General features: G+C 37.7%; 1 protein-coding gene across 1 annotated transcript; it reads right to left on the reverse strand.

Moving 5' to 3' along the window:
* Positions 1-19,521: 19,521 nt before the first annotated feature.
* Positions 19,522-19,911, reverse strand: LOC149230180 (uncharacterized). Its single transcript, XM_089381220.1, has one exon. It carries the CDS (start codon positions 19,909-19,911, stop codon positions 19,522-19,524), a length of 390 nt encoding a protein of 129 aa, XP_089237346.1.
* Positions 19,912-20,830: the final 919 nt, after the last annotated feature.

A 20,830-nucleotide genomic window follows, 5' to 3' on the forward strand; every position in this document is an offset into this window, starting at 1 on the left:
AGACTGTAGTCAATGTTAACCCGACGGTCAATCCATCCGTTGTTCACATGTCTCATGACCCTTCACGGTTCCGTTGCGGTTAGAGGTGGCGGGTAGGGCCTGTGCATTGTTATTTGTAATGTTTTTTGTTGTTTAAACATATTAACATATGCCTGAAGGTTATTATATGGTTTTTTTTAATTAGGTTTAGGAATTTTAACACATAGTTTTAATGTGATAGGTTTGGTAGGACTTAGGTTTTGATGGTTTAGAACTTAGGATTAGGGTTTACGAATAGGTTTTAGATGTAGTTTTAGGGTTTGATACATGGTGTACATCAAGAACCTGATTACAATCATTTGTCACAAAGTGACATTCACCCAACACACCTCTTCATCACAAAGCCACTTTTGCAATGTCATCACATGACGACAAACCATATCAAACCTCTACAAAGGACAACACACCCATGTCGATGATCAACCTACGAGTGGATGACAAAACCCAAATCCTGTGAGGCAAACGACAAACACATGTCGATGACCAATCCTGTAAAGTGGATGACAACATCATGTCAACAACCCCAATCCTACGAGGCGAACGATAAGCACATGTCGTCGACCAAATCTTGGCAAAACTGATGACAACCACATGTCGACAGCCAGGTACAAAACCATCACAACTGAACACCATGAAATACCATAAACATCACCTACTCAACCATAATCAACACCATCAAAACTAAGCGACACTGAACTGAATGCTGAGGACGACACAGAATACTGATGATGACCTGAGTAGCTGATCTGATGAGATCCTCTTGGATCAATCCTCTCCACTTGAAAGATTTTGGACCACAAAAGTTTGACTAAAAAAATAGTCAATGAGGGTAGAGCTCCCTCACTTTCCACCTTGACCTGATGATGTACCAATACATTCGATCAATTACCTGCAAGTGATGACCCTGATGATGCTAACCATGGCACATTTTTATTCGGTGACCTGTTCCACCCATCCACAGTATGAACAACTTGTGACGATGGTCAAACAACCTATTATGAACATGGCAATTGATTTCTTTCCATGAAGAACCATGAGTTAGTGATTCATAATCATCTTTGAAAACAATCTCTACTGGATATTGTTCAATACCATCAACATGTATTAACAATATATTTTGCGGAATAACAAAGACAATCAAAGATATTTTGACATCAAACCAACTACTTGACTTGACATACTTTCCCGCTTCCTGATTACTAAGTGAACTTGCTGCCATGAACCCTTCAAACTGTAAGGTGAAAATTGTTACAACTTAGTTTGTCTTTGAAAGTATTGAATTAATTGTTGATTTGTTTGAATCACTTTTTCCTTATTCATTAAATGATGTTTCCATTGATTAGCACTTTCCCCTGATGAATAAGTTCCCCTTAGATACTTTGATAATGCTTTATAAAATGCTTTGATATGAAAACAAATAGGTTTCCTCTCCACTTGAAAAGAAATTTCCAAATTGTTCGAAACATGAAATGGGGACACAATACAAAAGAAATTGAACACCAACTTTACCCAATATTGACCTGTATCCCTGTATCTGTTAATTTCCAAACTTGAACTGAATTTATTCATTTTGACACTTGGAAGAGGAGCTTTAGGCACAAACTATAATTCATGTTGTATTCCCTGCTTATGAGTAAGATGTTTGGATTTATATAGAACTTGAATAGTTTCTATCTTTTTTATCAAACTATCTTTAAACTGAGGCTCATAACTTGAACAAACATCATGTCAATTGTTATGTTGCTCCTTTACACACATGATTACAAATCTTTTATTTGAACTTATTAATCGCTTCATCGGATAATCATTAACTAAATTCAAGTGATTTTTGTTTTGATGTGCCCTGACAATAAATTCAACCCCATATTTTTTAAGGTGATATTTATGTTCTCTCATCTAAAAAATTGCATCACGATCATAAAGATAATGACTTCCTAAGACAACTCCACATATGTCTACTGGAACCACATCTAATTCCACTTCATCAATGTAATTAGCTGTAATGGCAAATCTTAATCGACAATGTTCACTGACTTTTATCTGAGTTGATTTATTTAGCCATCCTAATGGGTAAGGTCTTGGATGATTCCGTGTTCCCAAACCCAAACTCTTAACTAAATATTCAGATATTAAATTCCCCTGTGATCCATTATCAAACATTGTATCTATCTTTGTATGCTTAGAAGTTATCCTTATGTTAAACAATTCAACTCTTTTATCCTCATTTGAAGGATCTATGTTTGATGAAGATGCAATAGTATTCGAAATTGAACCAGTGTTAGAAGTTTTACCTATCGTAACCATAGCAGTTATCCTCCTTTCATCCCCTGAATCTGAACCTAGATCTTGTTGTACTGCTGCAATTGCCTTCTTTTCATCCTTCTCCTTAAGGAACTTTTTGGGCTTAAGTTATGGATGAAGTTTCCAACACTTAGATTCATCATGACCGATTCTCTGTCAATGAGACCAAGTAGGTCTTTCCTTCTGAGCTAACACTAATTTCTTTCTCTTCGAATTGTTCTTCCCCTTATTGTCATTGGAATCTTTGATTTAAAACTCTTTGGATGATTGCGATGAAAACTTGAATGGTCTACCACCTAATTCAATATGTATGGCTTGAACACACACTTCATCAAAATCATTAGGATTAAACATCAATAATGTATGCTGCAAATATGAATGTAAATTGTCGATGTATTTTAACAAAGTTTCACGTGTATCCGATGAAATACCAAGCGCCAATGCTTTCTTTCCGAACTCCTGAGTAAACTCCTGAACACTCTTCCCTTTACCTTGCCTCAGATGTTGCCAATCAATAACAGCTTGTTGCATGTATCCTAAAGGATAGAATTGTTTCCTAAGAGCTTCTAAAAACTTAGACCATGAAGAGATGACTTTTCCTTTACGCTTTACATCTATCTGAGTTTTACTTTCCCACTAGATTAAAGATGTTCCCCCCATTCTAATTGTAGCTAACTGAATTTTCGTTTTAATGTCAGAGATGTTTTGAATATGACAATACACTTCTAACTGCTTAATCCATTTTTCTAACTTTTCAAGATTCATTTCGCCATCATAAATAGGTAACTCAAATTTTACATCAAGTTTCAAAAGAGATGTTTTCTTCAGTTTCTTTTTTGTTTCAGATTCTGTACTGGACGAAGGAGAGGAAGAAGATGATGATGGATATGATGGAGGTGAAGGTGGTTTATCAGCGTTACCTTTACCTTTGTCCTTCTTTGATGTCTTTGAAGAAGAAGTTGCATGTCTCGCCTTCTTGTCTTCGTAAAGTTCTCCCAACACCTACTGCATAGTCAAGAATTCTTGTTGAAACTATTCATCACTCATCTTAGTTTCAGTGTTTTCACCTGCATCAGAGCCTGTCATGGTCAACTTATGAACGACTCGTCGCTTTCCAATATCTGGATCGATCTGCTCAAGGATTCCTTCTCCTCGTTGCGACTTTGACCTGATTAACATTCAATGGCAAATTCTACAAATGCAACCTGCTCTGATACCAAATTATATGATCTGAAATGATCATAAGTTAAAACTGATGTAGAATTGATTAGCCACTACTGATTTGAATGTTAACTGAAAGTGCCGAAAAGGAGGAAAACTGCTTGAGAAGAAGACTTTACGACAGGTGATCAAACAAAAGAAAGATGCATAACATAAGTGAAAACAGTAAAAACACAGTGATAGCAGACAACAAAATTGATTACGGAATTTGTTCCTGATGGACTACGTCTCCGGGTCCGCTTTCAAGATGGGTGACCGCTTTATTAGGATTGAAACCAAGGAGTTTGATTACACCATGAATATACCAGACTGAATGTGCATGCAGGCACTTTCGATCACTGTCAAATTGATGTCTCTGAACCAGCTTTCCAACGCCTGTCACAGTTCCCAATTTCGACTTCGAATGTTCCTGTTTCATTGAAAACAAAAACTGCCTATGACCTCCACAATCTACATACAAAAACCAAAACCACTAATCTCCTCTTCAATGAACAAAAACCGCCTCTTATAGGCCTGCAGGTACATCAAAACCTCCTCTGGACTAAACTTGGCATACACAAGCTGAATTCTGGGTAAGTTGATACTCAGTCTTGTTGTGAAAGGACACTTAGGATTAGGTTTAATGGTCATCGAATTAATAATTTAACAAAACTGTTAACAAAAACACAAAAATACATTATATTAACCATAGAACAGCAAGTGGTTACTTGACCGGGTGGAGGTGTTGACATCTCCCATGTGAACAGTTGGGTTCTTCGGCGGTCGACTGGCTGACTACCACCTGGTGGCTTTTCCACCCGATGGTTACAGCTACCGTTACTCCGATGGTTTCACATGTGTCCACTTTTGTCGTTGCGGTTACACTAACTTCTACGGTGAACTGACTTTGCTCACATGCCTGGTTTATAGCCTGCACGGTCAACCCTGATGGTTACATCTGATCACATGTCTGTTGTCTATACCTACGGTCTCTGACGCGGTTAAGACTGTAGTCAATGTTAACCTGACGGTCAAGCCATCCCCTGTTCACATATATCATGACCCTTAGCGGTTCCGGGTCGGTTAGGGTTTGTGCATTGTTATTTGTAATTTTTTTTCTTGTTTAAACATATCAAAATAAGCGCGAGGGTTATTATACGGTTTTTTGACTAAGGTTTAGGACTTTTAACACATAGCTTTAATGTGATAGGTTTGGTAGGACTTAGGTTTTGATGGTTTAGAACTTAGGATTAGGGTTTATGAATAGGTTTTAGATGTAGTTTTAGGGTTTGATACATGGTGTACATCAAGAATATGATTACAACCATTTGTCACAAAGTGACATTCATCCAACACACATCTTCATCACAAAGCCACTTTTGCGATGTCATCACATGACGACGAACCATATCGAACCTCTACAATGGATGACTTACCCATGTCGATGATCAACTTGCGAGTGGATGAAAAAACCCAAATCCCGCGAGGCGAACGACAAAAACATGTCGATAAAGTGGATGACAACAACATGTCGACAACCCAAATCTTGCAGGCGAATGAAAAACACCTGTCGTCAACCAAATCTTGGTAGCCAGGTACAAAAACATCACAACTGAACACCATGAAATACCATAGACATCACCTTCTCAACCATAATCAACACTGTCGAAACTTAGCGACACCGAACTGAATGCTGAGGATGACACAAAATACTAACGATGACCTGTGTAACTAATCTGACGAGATCCTCCTGGATCAATCATCTCCACTTGACAGCTTTTGGACCACAAAAGTTTGTCCAAACAAATAGTTGATGAGGCTGGAGCTCCCTCACTTTCCACCTTGACCTGATGATGTACCAATACATTCGATCAATCACCTGCAAGTGATGACCCTGATGATGTTGACCATGGCACATTTTGATTCAGTGACCTGTTCCATCCATCTGCAGTATGAACAACTTGCGACGATGGTCAAACAACCTATTATGAACATGGCAATTGATTTCTTTCCATGAAGAACCATGAGTTAGTGATTCATAATCATCTTTGAAAACAGTCTCTACTAGATATTGTTCAATACCATCAACATGTATTAACAATCTATTTTGCGGAATAACAGAAACAATCAAAGATGTTTTTGACATCAAACCAACTACTTGACTTTACATACTTTCCTACTTCCTGATTACTAAGTGAACTTGCTGCCATTATCTCTTCAAACTGTAAGGTGAAAATTCTTGCAACTTAGTTTGTCTTTGAAAGTATTGAATTAATTGTTGATTTGTTTGAGTCACTTTTTCCTTATTCATTAAATGATGTTTCCATTGATTAGCACTTTCCCCTAATGCATAAGTTCCCCTTAGATACTTTGATAATGCTTTATAAAAGGCTTTGATGTGAAAACAAATAGGTTTCCTCTCCACTTGAAAAGAGGTTTCCAAACTGTTCGAAACATGAAATGGGGACACAATACAAGAGAAATTGAACACCGACTTTCCCCAATATTGACCTATATCCCTATATATGTTAATTTCCAAACTTGACCTGAATTGATTCATTCTGACATTAGGAAGAGGAGCTTTAGGCACAAACTGTAATTCATGTTGTATTACCTGCTTATGAGTAAGATGTTTGGTTTTATATAGAACTGTAATAGTTTATATCTCTTTGATCAAACTATCTTTAAACTGAGTCTCATAACTTGAACAAACATCATGTCGATTGTTATGTTGTTCATTTACACACATGATTATAAATCTTTTATTTGAACTTATTAATCGCTTCATTGGATTAGCATTAACTAAATTCAAGTGATTTTTGTATTGATGTGCCCTGACAATAAATTCAACCCCATATTTCTTAAGGTGATATTTATGTTCTCTCCTATAAAATACTGCATCACGATCATAAAGATAAGGACTTCCTAAGACAACTCCACATATGTCTACTGGAACCACATCTAATTCCACTTCATCAATGTAATTAGCTATAATGGCAAATCTTAACGACGTCGTTTGGTGACTTTTATCTGAGTTGATTTATTTAGCCATCCTAATGGGTAAGGTATTGGATGATTCCATGCTTCCAAACCCAAACTCTTAACTAAATATTCATATATTAAATTCTTATGTGATCCACTGTCAAACATTGTATCTATATCTGTATGCTTAGAAGTTATACTTATGTTAAACAATTCAACTCTTTTATCCTCATTTGAAGGATTTATGTTTGATGAAGATGCAATAATATTGGAACTTGAACCAGTATCAGAAGTTTTACTTATCGTAACCATAGCGGTTATCCTCCTTTCATCACCTGAAGCTGAACCTAGATCCTGCTAGATTGCTGCAATTGCCTTCTTTTCATCCTTCTCCTTAAGGAACTTTTCGGACTTAAGTTCTGGATGAAGTTTCCAACACTTAGATTCATCATGACTGATTCTCTGGCAATGAGAACAAGTAGGTCTTTCCTTCTGAGCTATCGCTGATTTCTTTCTCTTCAAATTGTTCTTCCCCATACTGTCATTGGAATCTTTGATTTCCAACTCTTTGTATGATTGCGATGAAAACTTGAATGGCCTACCACCTGATTCAATATGTATGGCATGAACACACACTTCATCAAAATCATCAGGATTAAACATCAATAATGTATGTTGCAAACATGAATGCAAACTGTCGATGTATTTTAACAAAGTTTCACATGCATCCAACGAAATACCATGCGCCAATGCTTTCTTTCTGAATTCCTGAGTAAACTCCTGAACACTCTGCCCATTACCGTGCCTGAGATGCAGGCAATCAATAACAGCTTGCTGCATGTATCCTAAAGGATATAATTGTTTCCTAAGAGCTTTTAAAAACTTAGACCATGAAGAGATGACTTTTTCTTTACATTTTATATCTATCTAAGTTTTTCTTTCCCACCAGATTAAAGTTCTTCCCCACATTCTAAGTGTAGCTAACTAAATTTTCGTTTTATCGTCAGAGATGTTCTGAATATGACAATACACTTCTAATTGCTTAATCCAGTTATCTAACTTTTCAAGATTCATTATGCCATCATAAATAGGTAACTCAAATTTACATCAAGTTTCAAAAGAGATGTTTTATTTGGTTTCTTTTTTGTTTTAGATTCTGTACTGGAAGAAGGAGAAGAAGAAGATGATGATGGAGATGATAGAGGTGAAGGCGATTTATCGGCCTTGCCTTTACCTTTGTCCTTCTTTGATGTCTTTGAAGAAGAAGCTGCATCTCTCACCTTCTTCCCTTCGTAAAGTTCTCCCAAAATGTGCTGCATAGTCATGAATGCTTGCTGAAATTGTTCATCACTCATCTTAGTTTCAGTGTTTTCACCTGCATCAGATCCTGTCATGGTCGACTTATGAATGACTCATCGCTTTCCAATCTCTGGATCGATCTCCTCAAGGATTCCTTCTCCTCATTACGACTTTGACCTGGTTAACATTCAATGGAAAATTCTACAAAGGCAACTTGCTATGATACCAAATTATATGATTCGAAATTATCATAAGTTAAAACCGATGTACAATTGATTAGCCATTAATGATTTGAATGTTAACTAAAAGTGCGGAAATCGAGGAAAATTGCTTGAGAAGAATACATTACGACAGCTGATCAAGCATAAGAAAGATGTATAGTAGAAGTGAAAATAGCAAAAACACAACGATACCAGACACTAAGTTGATTATGGAGTTCGTTCCTAATGGACTATGTCTCGGGTCCGCTTTCAAGATGGACGACCACTTTATTAGGATTGAAACCAAGGAGTTTGATTACGCAGAGAATAGACCAGACTGAATGTGCATGAATGCACTTTTGATCACTGTCAAAAGGAAGCTCTTTGAACCAGCTTTCCAACACCTGTCACGGTTCCCAATTCTGACTTCGGATGCTCCTGCTTCACTGAAAAGAAAAATTCCTATGACCTCCAAAATCTGCATACAAAAACCAAAACCACTAATCGCCTCTTCAATGAACAAAAACCGCCTCTTATAGGCATGTAGGTAAATCAAAACCTCCTCTCGCCTAAACTTGGCATGAACAAGCTATATTCTGGGTAAGTTGATACTCAGTGTTGTTATGAAAGGACACCTAGGATTAGGTTTAATGGTCCTTGAATTAATAATTTAACAAAATTGTTAACAAAAACACAAAAATACATTATATTAACCACAGAACCGCAAGCGGTTAGTTGACCGGGCAAAGGTGCTGATAGCTCCCATGTGAACAGTTGGGTTCTTCGGCAGCCGACTGGCTGACTGCCACCTGGTGGCTTATTCGCCCAACGGTTATGGCTACCGTTACTCCGACAGTTTTACATGTGTCCACCTCTACCATTGCGGTTACACTAACTTTTGCATTGAATTGAATTTGCTCACATGCTCGATTTATACCCTGCACGGTTGGGCCTGATGGTTAGATAAATCCCAACGGTTACATCTGATCACATGTCTCTTGTCTATACCTGTGGTCTCCAACGCGGTTAAGACTATAGTCAATGTTAACCCGACGATCAATCCATCCACTATTCACATGTCTCATGACCCTTTGTGGTTCCACTGCGGTTAGAGGTGGCGGTTAGGGCCTGTGTAGTGTTATTTGTAATGTTGTTTGTTGTTTAAACATATTAACATATGCGTGAGGGTTATTATACGGTTTTTTGACTTAGGTTTACAACTTTTAACACATAGCTTTAATGCGATAGGTTTGGTAGGACTTAGGTTTTGATGGTTTAGAACTTAGGATTAGGGTTTATGATTAGGCTTTAGATGTAGTTTTAGGGTTTGATACATGGTGTACATCAATAACCTGATTACAATCATTTGTCACAAAGCAACATTCACCCAACACACATCTTCGTCACAAAGCCACTTTTACGATGTCATCACATGACGATGAACCATATCGAACCTCTGCAATGGATGACATACCCATGTCGATGATCAACATGCGAGTGGATGACAAACCCAAATCCTGCAAGGTGAATGACAAACACATGTCGATAAAATGGATGAAAACATCATGTCGACAACCCAAATCCTCCAAGGCGAACAACAAACATCTGTCGTTGACCAAATCCACACGGAACTGACAACAACCACATGTCGACAGCCAAGTACAAAACCATCACAACTGAACACCATGAAATACCATAGACATCACCTGCTCAACCATAATCAACACTGTCGAAACCGAGCGACACCGAACTAAATGCTGACGATGACACAAAATACTGATGATGACTTGTGTAACTGATCTGACGAGATCCTCTTGGATCAATCCTCTCCACTTCAAAGCTTTTGGACCTCAAAAGTTTGACTAAACAAATAGTCGATGAGGGTAGAGCTCCCTCACTTTCCACCTTGACCTGATGATGTACCAATACATTCGATCAATCACCTGCAAGTGATGACCGTGATGATGTTGACCATGGCACATTTTGATTTGATGACCTGTTCCATCCATCTACAGTATGAACAACTTGCAACGATGGTCAAACAACCTATTATGAACATGGAAATTGATTTTTTTCGATGAAGAACCATGAGATAGTGATTCATAATCATCTTTGAAAATAGTCTCTACTGGATATTGTTCAATACCATCAACATGTATTAACAATCTATTTTGCGGAATAACAGAGACAATCAAAGATTTCTTTGACATCAAACCAACTACTTGACTTGATATACTTTCCTGCTTCCTGATTACTAAGTGAACTTGCTGCCATGAACCCTTCAAGCTGTAAGGTGAAAATTGTTGCAACTTAGTTTGTCTTTGAAAGTATTGAATTAATTGTTGATTTGTTTGAATCACTTTTTCCTTATTCATTAAATGATGTTTCCATTGATTAGCACTTTCCCCTGATGCATAAGTTCCCCTTAGATACTTTGATAATGCTTTAGAAAAGGCTCTGATACGAAAACAAATAGGTTTCCTCTCCACTTGAAAATTGGTTTCCAAACTGTTCGAAACATGAAATGGGGACACAATACAAGAGAAATTGAACACTGACTTTCCCCAATATTGAATTGTATCCCCGTATCTGTTAATTTCCAAACTTGAACTGAATTGATTCATTCTGACATTAGGAAGAGGAGCTTTAGCCACAAACTATAATTCATGTTGTATTCCCTGCTTATGAGTAAGATGTTTGGTTTTATATAGAACTGGAAAAGTTTCTCTCTTTGATCAAACTATCTTTAAACTAAGTCTCATAACTTGAACAAACATCATGTCGATTGTTATGTTTTTTCTTTTACACACATGATTACAAATCTTTTATTTGAACTTATTAATCGCTTCATCAACATTAACTAAATTCAAGTGATTTTTGTTTTGATGTGCCCTAACAATAAATTCAACTTGATATTTCTTAAGGTGATATTTATGTTCTCTCCTGTAAAATACTGCATCATGATCATAAAGATAAGGACTTCCTAAGACAACTCCACATATGTCTACTGGAACCACATCTAATTCCACTTCATCAATGTAATTAGCTGTAATGGCAAATCTTACTTGACATTGTTTGTTGGCATTTATCTAAGTTGATTTATTTAGCCATCCTAATGGGTAAGGTCTTGAATGATTCCGTGTTTCCAAACCCAAACTCTTAACTAAATATTCAGATATTAAATTCGCCTATGATCCACTGTCAAACATTGTATTTATCTTTGTATGCTTAGAATTTATCCTTATGTTAAACAATTCAACTATTTTATCCTCATTTCAAGGATTTATGTTTGATGAAGATGCAATAGTATTCAAACTTGAACCAGTGTCAAAAGTTTTACCTGTCGTAACCATAACAGTTATCCTCCTTTCATCACCTGAATTTGAACCTAGATCTTGCTAGACTGTTGCAATTGCCTTCTTTTCATCCTTCTCCTTAAGGAACTTTTTGGGCTTAAGTTCTGGATGAAGTTTCCAACACTTAGATTCATCATGACCGATTCTCTGGAAATGAGAACAAGTAGGTCTTTCCTTCTGAGCTATCACTGATTTCTTTCTCTTCGAATTGTTCTTCCCCTTACTGTCATTGGAATCTTTGATTTCCAACTATTTGGATGATTGTGATGAAAACTTGAATTGTCTTCCACTTGATTCAATCTGTATGGTCTAAACACACACTTCATCAAAATCATCAGGATTAAACATCAATAATGTATTCTTCAAATATGAATGTAAACTATCGATGTATTTTAACAAAGTTTCACGTGTATCCAATGCAATACCAAGTGCCAATGCTTTCTTTATGAAATGAGTAAACTCCTGAACACTCTTCCCTTTACCTTGCCTCAGATGCTGCCAATCAATAACAACTTGTTGCATGTATCCTAAAGGATAGAATTGTTTCCTAAGAGCTTTTGAAAACTTAGACCATGAAGAGATGGATTTTCCTTTACGCTTTACATCTATTTGATTTTTACTTTCCCACCAGATTAAAGTTGTTCCCCCCATTCTAAGTGTAGCTTACTAATTTTTTGTTTTTTCGTTGGAGATGTTCTGAATATGACAATACACTTCTAACTGCTTAATCCAGTTATCTAACTTTTCAGGATTCATTTCGCCATCATAAATAGGTAACTCAAATTTTACATCAAGTTTCAAAAGAGATGTTTTCTTCAGTGCCTTTTCTATTTCAAATTCTATACTGGAAGAAGGAGAAGAAGAAGATGATGATGGAGATGATGGAGGTGAACAACCTTGTCTTTACCTTTGTCCTTCTTCGATGTCTTTGAAGAAGAAGCTACATCTCTCGCCTTCTTGTCTTTATAAAGTTCTCCCAACATCTGTTGCATAGTCAAGAATGCTTGCTGAAACTATTCATCACTCATCTTAGTTTTGTTGTTTTCACCTGCATTAGATCCTATCATTGTTGACTTATGAACGACTCGTCGTTATCCAATCTCTGGATTGATCTGCTCAACGATTCCTTCTCCTCGTTGTGACTTTGACCTCGTTAACATTCAATGGCAAATTCTACAATTGCAACCTGCTCTGATACCAAATTATATGATCTGAAATGATCATAAGTTAAAACTGATGTAGAATTGATTAGCCATTGATTATTTGAATGTTAACTGAAAGTGTGCAATCGAGGATAACTGCTTGAGAAGAAGACTTTACGATAACTGATCAAACATAAGAAAGATGCATAATAGAAGTGAAAACAGTAAAAACACAGCGATACCAGACAACAAAGTTGATTACGGAGTTCGTCCCTGATCGACTATGTCTCCGGGTCCGCTTTCAATATGGGCGACTGCTTTATTAGGATTGAAACCAAGTAGTTTGATTACACAAAGAATAGACTAGACTGAATGTGCATGCAGGCACTTATGATCACTATCAAAAGGAAGCTCTCTGAACCAGCTTTTCAACGCCTGTCACAGTTCCCAATTCCTACTCCGGATGCCCCTATTTCACTGAAAACAAAACTGCCTATGACCTCCAGAATCTGCATACAAAAACCAAAACCACTAATCTCCTCTTCGATGAAAAAAAGTCGCCTCTTATAGGCCTGCAAGTACATCAAAACCTCCTCTGGCCTAAACTTGGCATGAACAAGTTGCATTCTGGGTAAGTTGATACTCGGTCTTGTTGTGAAAGGACACCTACGATTAGGTTTAATGGTCCTCGAATTAATAATTTAACAAAAGTGTTAACAAAAACCAAAAAATGCGTTATATTAACCACATAACCGCATGAAGTTAGTTGATCACGCGGAGGTGCTGACAGCTCCCATGTGAATGGATGGGTTTTTCGATAGTTGATTGCCTGACTGCCACTTGGTGGCTTATCGCCTAACAGTTACGGCTACCATTACTCTGACGGTTTTACATGTGTCCACCTTTGTCGTTGCGATTACACTAACTTTTGCGATGAATTGACTTTTCTCACATGCCTGGTTTATACCCTGTGCGGTCAAGCCTGATGGTTACTTAAATACCGACGGTTACATCTGATCACATGTCTGTTGTCTATACCTGCGGTCTCCGAAACGGTTAAGACTGTAGTCAATGTTAACCTGAGGAGTCAATCCGTCCCCTGTTCACTTGTCTCATGACCCTTCGCAGTTTCGTTGTGGTTAGAGGTGGCAGTTAGGGCCTGTGCATTGTTACTTTAATGTTTTTTGTTGTTTAAACATATTAACATATGCCCGAGCGTTATTATATGGTTTTTTTGACTTAGGTTTAGGAATTTTAACACATAGTTTTAATGCGATAGGGTTGGTAGGACTTAGGTTTTGATGGTTTAGAACTTAGGATTAGGGTTTAGATGTAGTTTTAGGGTTTGATACATGGTGTACATTAATAACCTGGTTACAACAATCATTTTTCACAAAGTGACATTCACCCAACACACATCTTCATCACAAAGCCACTTTTGCGATGTCATCACATGACGACAAACCATATCGAACCTCTGCAACGGATGACATACCCATGTTTATGATCAACCTGCGAGTGGAAGACAAAACCCAAATCCTGCAAAGCGAACGACAAACACATGTCGATGACCAATCTTGTAAAGTGGATGACAACATCATGTTGACAACCCAAATCTTGCGAGGCAAACAACAAACACATGTCGTCGACCAAATCCTGGCGGAATTGACGACAACCACATGTTGACAGCCAGGTACAAAAATATCACAACTGAACACCATGAAATACCATAAACATCACCTGCTCAACCATAATCAACACTGTCGAAACTGAGTGACACCAAACTGAATGCTGACAACAACACGAAATACTGACGATGACCTGTGTAACTAATCTGATGAGATCCTCCTGGATAAATGGCTAAAGGATAACAACTTAGTGGGGTCTCCCAATATATACGTCACGGTACCGAGAGCACAAGTCCGTGTTAGCGATGTCCAATGCATAATCTTTCGATGAGAGCATTCACATATACTTTCCATATGTGGAGTGCCTTTGATATACCCGAAAGTACTGCAGAACGATCCTATATACTTCCGTACATGAAACAGGATATCACCCTTGGGATACAACGCTATTAGATAACGAAACATGTTAGGTTTATAGACACTAGAACACTTCTCTAGCCTAGACCTCTCAATGTTTGCGTTAAGTTCCAAATGCTCCTTAGGTTAATTGAGGTAAATTTTAAGTTTATCTTCAATTAAGTTTCGGTTTTAAGGCTCAAAATAATGTCACATGAACAACTATGATGCAAATATCATAAGAAAATGATTCTTTTCCAATTAGATGCAATCTAATCTAGTAAGGGAAGAGATTTAAACAATTATTCAACAATGAAGAATGCAACAAACAAGGCTTTCCTAACTAGATCTTTCACTTTCATTTTCCAAATGCAATGCCAAAAAGTAAAAAAGATTTTCACTTTTCCTAAGACGCACTTATATGCATTATGCTTTTCTTTTTTTATTTAAATGATTTAATGCAACTAATGCACAATTTAATTTTCAGTTATTGAAAAAATTGATCTATTTCCAATAATTAATTCCAAAAAATAACGTTTCATTCAAGTGACTAATGCAATTTTAACGAAAAGTATTTTTTCGAAATGAAAACTAATTCAATGCAAAATCAATTCCTTTAATCAACGCAAAAGAGAAACCACTGTTTAATTAACATAAAAATCAATAATTCTCAAGCACACAACTAGTAAACAAAGATCTCAATCAACTCAAAACTTGAAAAAACTCAATCAGAAACCGATTTTTTACCGCTTCAAGCAAGAGACAATCTTTTGCATTCCACAAAGAAATCAAAAGCATACAGACAAAGATTGATGCAAATAAAGCATCGAAAAGACCTAAGAGACCAGGACACACTAGAGTTTTCAGTAGAGACCCTAAAAACTCTCACATTCAAGGACCAACACCACTTTATATAGCAAAGCCAGTGTTGACAGGGTCATTAGTGCTACTTTTCATAGCAAAACTCTTGCTAGTAGCACTACCTTTCGTAGAAAAACCCGTGTTGGTCTTAAACATGGTTAAATAGTGGAAGACAAGGTTTTTAGCTTGACTATACAAGGAAAAACAGGCACTGTCAGCGCGACTGTCACTAATAAAACACGCACTAAGCGAGGAAATTTTAGGAAAAACAAGAAAGACTTAGGAAGAAACTTTAGACCTAATACCCTACGACATCAACAATTCAGAGTACAAACTAAAAATCAATCCAAATATAGGGTCTTTCAACGGTTTGCCAAACTTAACGAGAAGGCAAAAAATGAAAGGAGGATGAAAAGGGTGTAGGTTTCCCCAACAGAATTGCCAATTTGTTATCTAGGCAATCCCTTTTACGGTTAGAAGTGATCCCTCTAGCCCAATGTGTGGGTCTAGTAATAATTGTGACAAAACAAGCAAACTTCCCTAACCTAAATCAGAATGACAAATGAGAAAGGGAGATGTCCTACCTCTCGCCTATGCACTCGTACTTTGATGATCCCAATCCCTTAGCTCCGAGGCTCGCTCCTCGCTATTCCTTGCGTCTAAATACCTACAGAGATATCAAAATACAATGACAAGAGATATCATAGCATATGCATTCCAATGTAAGTTATACAACAGATCAAGGATTATTCTTCTAAGAAAACTATCATAGACAAGCTTATGGGAACTAAAACATGATTTGTATTAATGATTAAATCAAAGAGGGGAGCATACAATCAGTGCCTTGATGTTGAAGGCCTCATTCAAGATGGTTCCATGTCCAAGCCAAAATTAACAAGCTCTCCTTTCCTCTCTCACCAAAATGGCAGCATCTAAGCACAATCGAGCAGAAGAATGGCAACCAACAATGACCAACCCATTGAGGAAAGTGAAGAACAAATTTATAGTGAGGGAGAGGGAGTTAGAGATCCACCAAAGGGGGAAGAAAGTCCTTAACCCAAAGGTAAGATCCCTAAAGGTAGGATCAAGGGCTCTAAATGGGAGTACTCGACCATATCTTCATCCAACAACTACCAGCTCACCGTTCTCGAGGCTTCTAGTAAGAGAAGCTTTTGCTCCATTTTTGGAGAAACTACCTCAAGAGGACCAGCACAGATTTTCTTATCAAAAGTCATGCTGCCAGCGCTAGTCACTAGTTAGACAAAAGGTTACCAACACAAATTTACCTACTAAAAGTGGTGTTGGTCTTGCAAATTAGGGTTTTTCACAAGTTTTTCTAGAATTGCTTCAAGACATTAGTTCTCCATCTCTTCAAGGATGTATTGAGCATATAATTCACGGTGAATGAGTTTACATAACTTTTGTTGCTTTACGACATTTGTGACAACAATGGCACAAAGGACGACACTTTAGGTATAGAGTTGGGAATGTGACAAAATACTGTGTAACACTCATCCATCTTCTACAACAAAAATTTGAATCTGTCTCCCTGGTAATATACACTAGCACTGACTGATATTTAAACACTCCTTCAACTTTGAATTTCCTAAATTGATCATGGATGGCATTAGACAAGAATTGACTATAATTAAATAAAACTGAAGGCTTTTGTCCTACTAAGAAAACTAACAAGAATCCTAAAACTACTTCATCAACCCACTGGTTTGTATAATAACCAACTAATTGAGTCACCGTGGAAATTACTTGCTTTGACATCTCTGGAAAAATGGAAACAAGGTATGGGGGATTTGTTCTGTGTAATTCAACATTTTCAGGGAGAAAACATTCAAATATATGGGCTCTCTGGGGAAAGGTGAGCTTTTTGTAAGACTCCATTAATGAGTCAGTGGAAAATGGATGCATGGAGGCTTGTGGATTTATTTGCAAGGCTTGGAAAATGCTCTCAGGAGAAAATTTCATCATTCTAGGCAATCACTGCTTTTCTGCTTGGGAGGTATTTGAGGTGTGGCACCAGGTGGAAAATTCAGGGAAGAAATCGGTTTGAGGGAACATGAATTGAGAGAGAAAGGACTCTCAAATACTCAATTCATCGCTCAAGTTAAGGTATTTATACTTTCCCCAATTGTGGAGTTCGTACATGTCGAACTCACACTCAGTCTCAACAATTTTGAACTGGGTGTTGATCAGGGGAGTTTTTTCAATGTCTGGGAAAGGGAGAATCATGGGGTCTTCTTTAATCATCTTTCCTTTACCCTTCTACGTTGACATTTTCAATTAAAAATGAGTAGAACAGGTTACCAGAATACTCAATTTGTCGAATTGTGTAGAGAAATTGCTGACAGACAGCGCCTGATCACTTTTATTGGCTTGATAACGACCCACCAAAACTATAAAAGCGTGGAAGGAAATTAATGCATGCTCCTGGGGTGATTTTATAATGGAAATGGCAGGGTGTCATAATGGAACAATAAACGTTTCAGGAGCGGGAGCCATTAATTTGGAAAATGGTTGATTTGGCGGGAGGAATTAAATGTGCAATGTTCAATTGGCGAGTAATTTGAATGTTGCAATGGTCATTTGAGGTGGACGAGTGACATGGAAAAGGGGATGAGGTGGAGGTGTGACATGGAGGGCGGAAGGGAGGACAAGTGGCACAAGGGGTATGGATGGAGGTGACAAGCGGAAATAACAGGTGGGAGTGACGATCAGAGGTGACGAGGAGATGGTGGTTTTCGGGGGGGTAGAGAGGTAAGAGGTTTTGGGCCCCGAAAGCACTGTGGAGCTGACACGTTTGTCGAGGCAATAAGCTCTCAAATAACTTTTCAGGACCCCCGCCCCCCTTCCATTAACCGTCGATAGTGCAGGGGTCTGAAATCATTCTCCCGCCGTTGATCCAGGCGAGAGTCATCGCTGTCGCGCGATGTTTATTGGAAAAAAGAGAAACAATCAGGTCATATCATGTGGTAAATATAACATATAACCTATAGTTTTATGGATAATACATACATATAAAACTTTATTATTAATTTAAAAGCGACATTTTGATTGGTGCGTTATAGGTGTATATTTTTTTATTTTTTAAATTTCTTTTATTCTTTTATTCCACACATTTTTTTTGCCCTTTTTATTCTTTATCCTTTTTCTTCTTTTTTTTAATTTTTTTCTTTTCTTTTTATTTTTATTTCTTTTGAGCCAAACAAACTTGAAATGAAAAATATTTTTTACAATGTCCCAGTGGATGAAAACTTGTTAAAAATACAGGACTCCTATATTTATAGGACCCTAACAAGCGAGATTGTGGTAAAGTTTAAGGGTGGAGGTGGTTTAATCTTCGAGAAGCCCTGGTTTTTTTGTCCTGAGTCCCACATTCATGCTTGGAATATGGCACGGGGATGGTTGGCTAAAAGAAAGATTTGGTTCAACTCAATCTATGGTCGGGTGGTACATGGATGTCCCTAACTTGATTGGCTTTTGTATATGTTTATAATAGCTCTTTTCCTCTTGTATTTCATGAGTAATTGTACATTTTATTATGTGGCTTTGATGGTTGTTCTATCATGGTTATTATTATGGTTATATGTTGGTTATAAGCATGGTTTCATAACAAGTTCTAGTTATGGCTCTTGATACGTTTGGTTTGTTAATGAATGGTTGATGAACGCATGATCTAATAAGTGTTTTTTTTTTTTTTTTTACAGAAATGGTTATGGGACTTTGATTAACTGTCTGGCAAAATACCATGAGTTCGGTTACAAAAGCTGATACTGGTTTCTTGGAATCTCTCCAACCAGCTGAGCATGCCACAAACACTTTTGAATCGCATTTTTTTACAATTTTTCACATGATCTTTTCCTGCTATCTTCCCTAGCTTATGGATACAGACAAACTGCTTTAGCAAAAGACGGAAGAACATAGAGATTTTTTAGGGGATTGGGTGCCAGGAGAGTTCATTATCTCTAAGGATAGATCCAACATCTAGTTGGTCTGCCCTATTTGCTTCTACATCTGCTTCCTTGTTATTGATTCTCAGAATATGGAAAAATGTCAGACTCATGTGTTTTATCATGCTTTTGATTCTTGAAATTGTCCTTGCCAGTCATAGATCTGCTAGATTTGCATTGTTCACCATTACATTTATAATGATTTGGGAATCTCCCAGCACAGTTGCTTCTGTGAGTCCCATGTCCCTCAGTGTTTTGATCCCTTGGAACAGCGCCATGACTTCCACTTGAATGCTTGTGGTGAGGCCTAGACCCCAAGCAAATCTGTGAGTGGAAGGCTCTTTTGGATTTATGATTATGCCTCCTACTCCAGCCCTTTCTGGATTTCCTGTGGCTGCTCCATCAAATAACAAGAAAGGAAGAGTTTGATTATTCAACCAAGCTTGAAATTCTTCTTCGTTTTTCCTTATTTGCCAGTCTTTAAGGCATAGAGGAGATATTGTAGACTTTTGAAATTTTAGATTGAGAGCTGCTCTGAACTCCATGTCATGCTGGCTTAAATTTGAGTCGTCATCTTTATCACTCAGCCACTCATTTAGTTGTCCTTTAACTGTGTGTACAACTACTTTATAGTTCTGTTCCTTGTCCCTGAAAATCCTCCTATTCCTCTCCAACCAGGTTTCCTAGCTAATAAATTTGGGCAGGGTAGTCCAAGCAAATTTGACAATCTTGTTTTTTGGGCCTGGTCCTGGATATCTAGCCAACCACCCAGCAAACAAATCTGAAACTATGTGGGGGAGGTTGGGCATCAATTTCTGCGTTCCAAGGAGCTCCTTCCAGATTTGAACTGTAAATTTGCATTCCAGAGAAATATGAACAGCAGATTCGAAGTTTTCTTTACATAGAACGCATCTTGAAGGACCAATAAATCCCCTTTTCAGCAACCTATCCTCTGTTAGGATTTTTTGATGGCATAACAGCCAGCAGAAAAAATCAATCTTTGGGATAGTAGCAAAATTCCAGATACCTTTCCAAGGCGCCGGATTGGGGGGGACGTGGGGTCTCTCCGTGATTTTGGCATAGCCCTGAGACACTGAATATCTTGTCTGATGCGCTCCCCAACCTCTCGAATCTTTCCTTCTCGCGTGGATAGGGGCAGCTCCATGAAGCATCTGAAGAAGCGTTGCATAATCTGGTAACCACGCAGCTGGAACGTTGGTTTTCCAGCCTGCCCAACTGTCTCCATGCCAAGAAGATATGTCCCATAGTGTACTTAGATTCGCTTCTTCCATCCACGCCTTCAGTTCTCTCCTTAGACTCGAGTTTGCAATCAGAGGTCTATTCATAATGTTGTCCTCCCAGATTCTAATGTGCTTGCCATTCCCGGGAATCCAATATGCAATATCTCTGATAAGAGGCCCAACTTTAAATATTAGCTTGCTGAGGAGGGATCTGATCTGATCT

This window comes from Pinus tabuliformis, chromosome J (genome assembly GCF_031772625.1).
Source record: "Pinus tabuliformis cultivar Carrire ecotype Pingquan chromosome J, CPIR1, whole genome shotgun sequence".
NCBI lineage: Eukaryota > Viridiplantae > Streptophyta > Pinopsida > Pinales > Pinaceae > Pinus > Pinus tabuliformis.

Bases quoted from the DNA above. Each gene is read 5' to 3' on its own strand.
- LOC149230180 (XM_089381220.1), bottom strand. From the start codon at position 19,911: ATGGAGTTCAGAGCAGCTCTCAATCTAAAATTTCAAAAGTCTACAATA.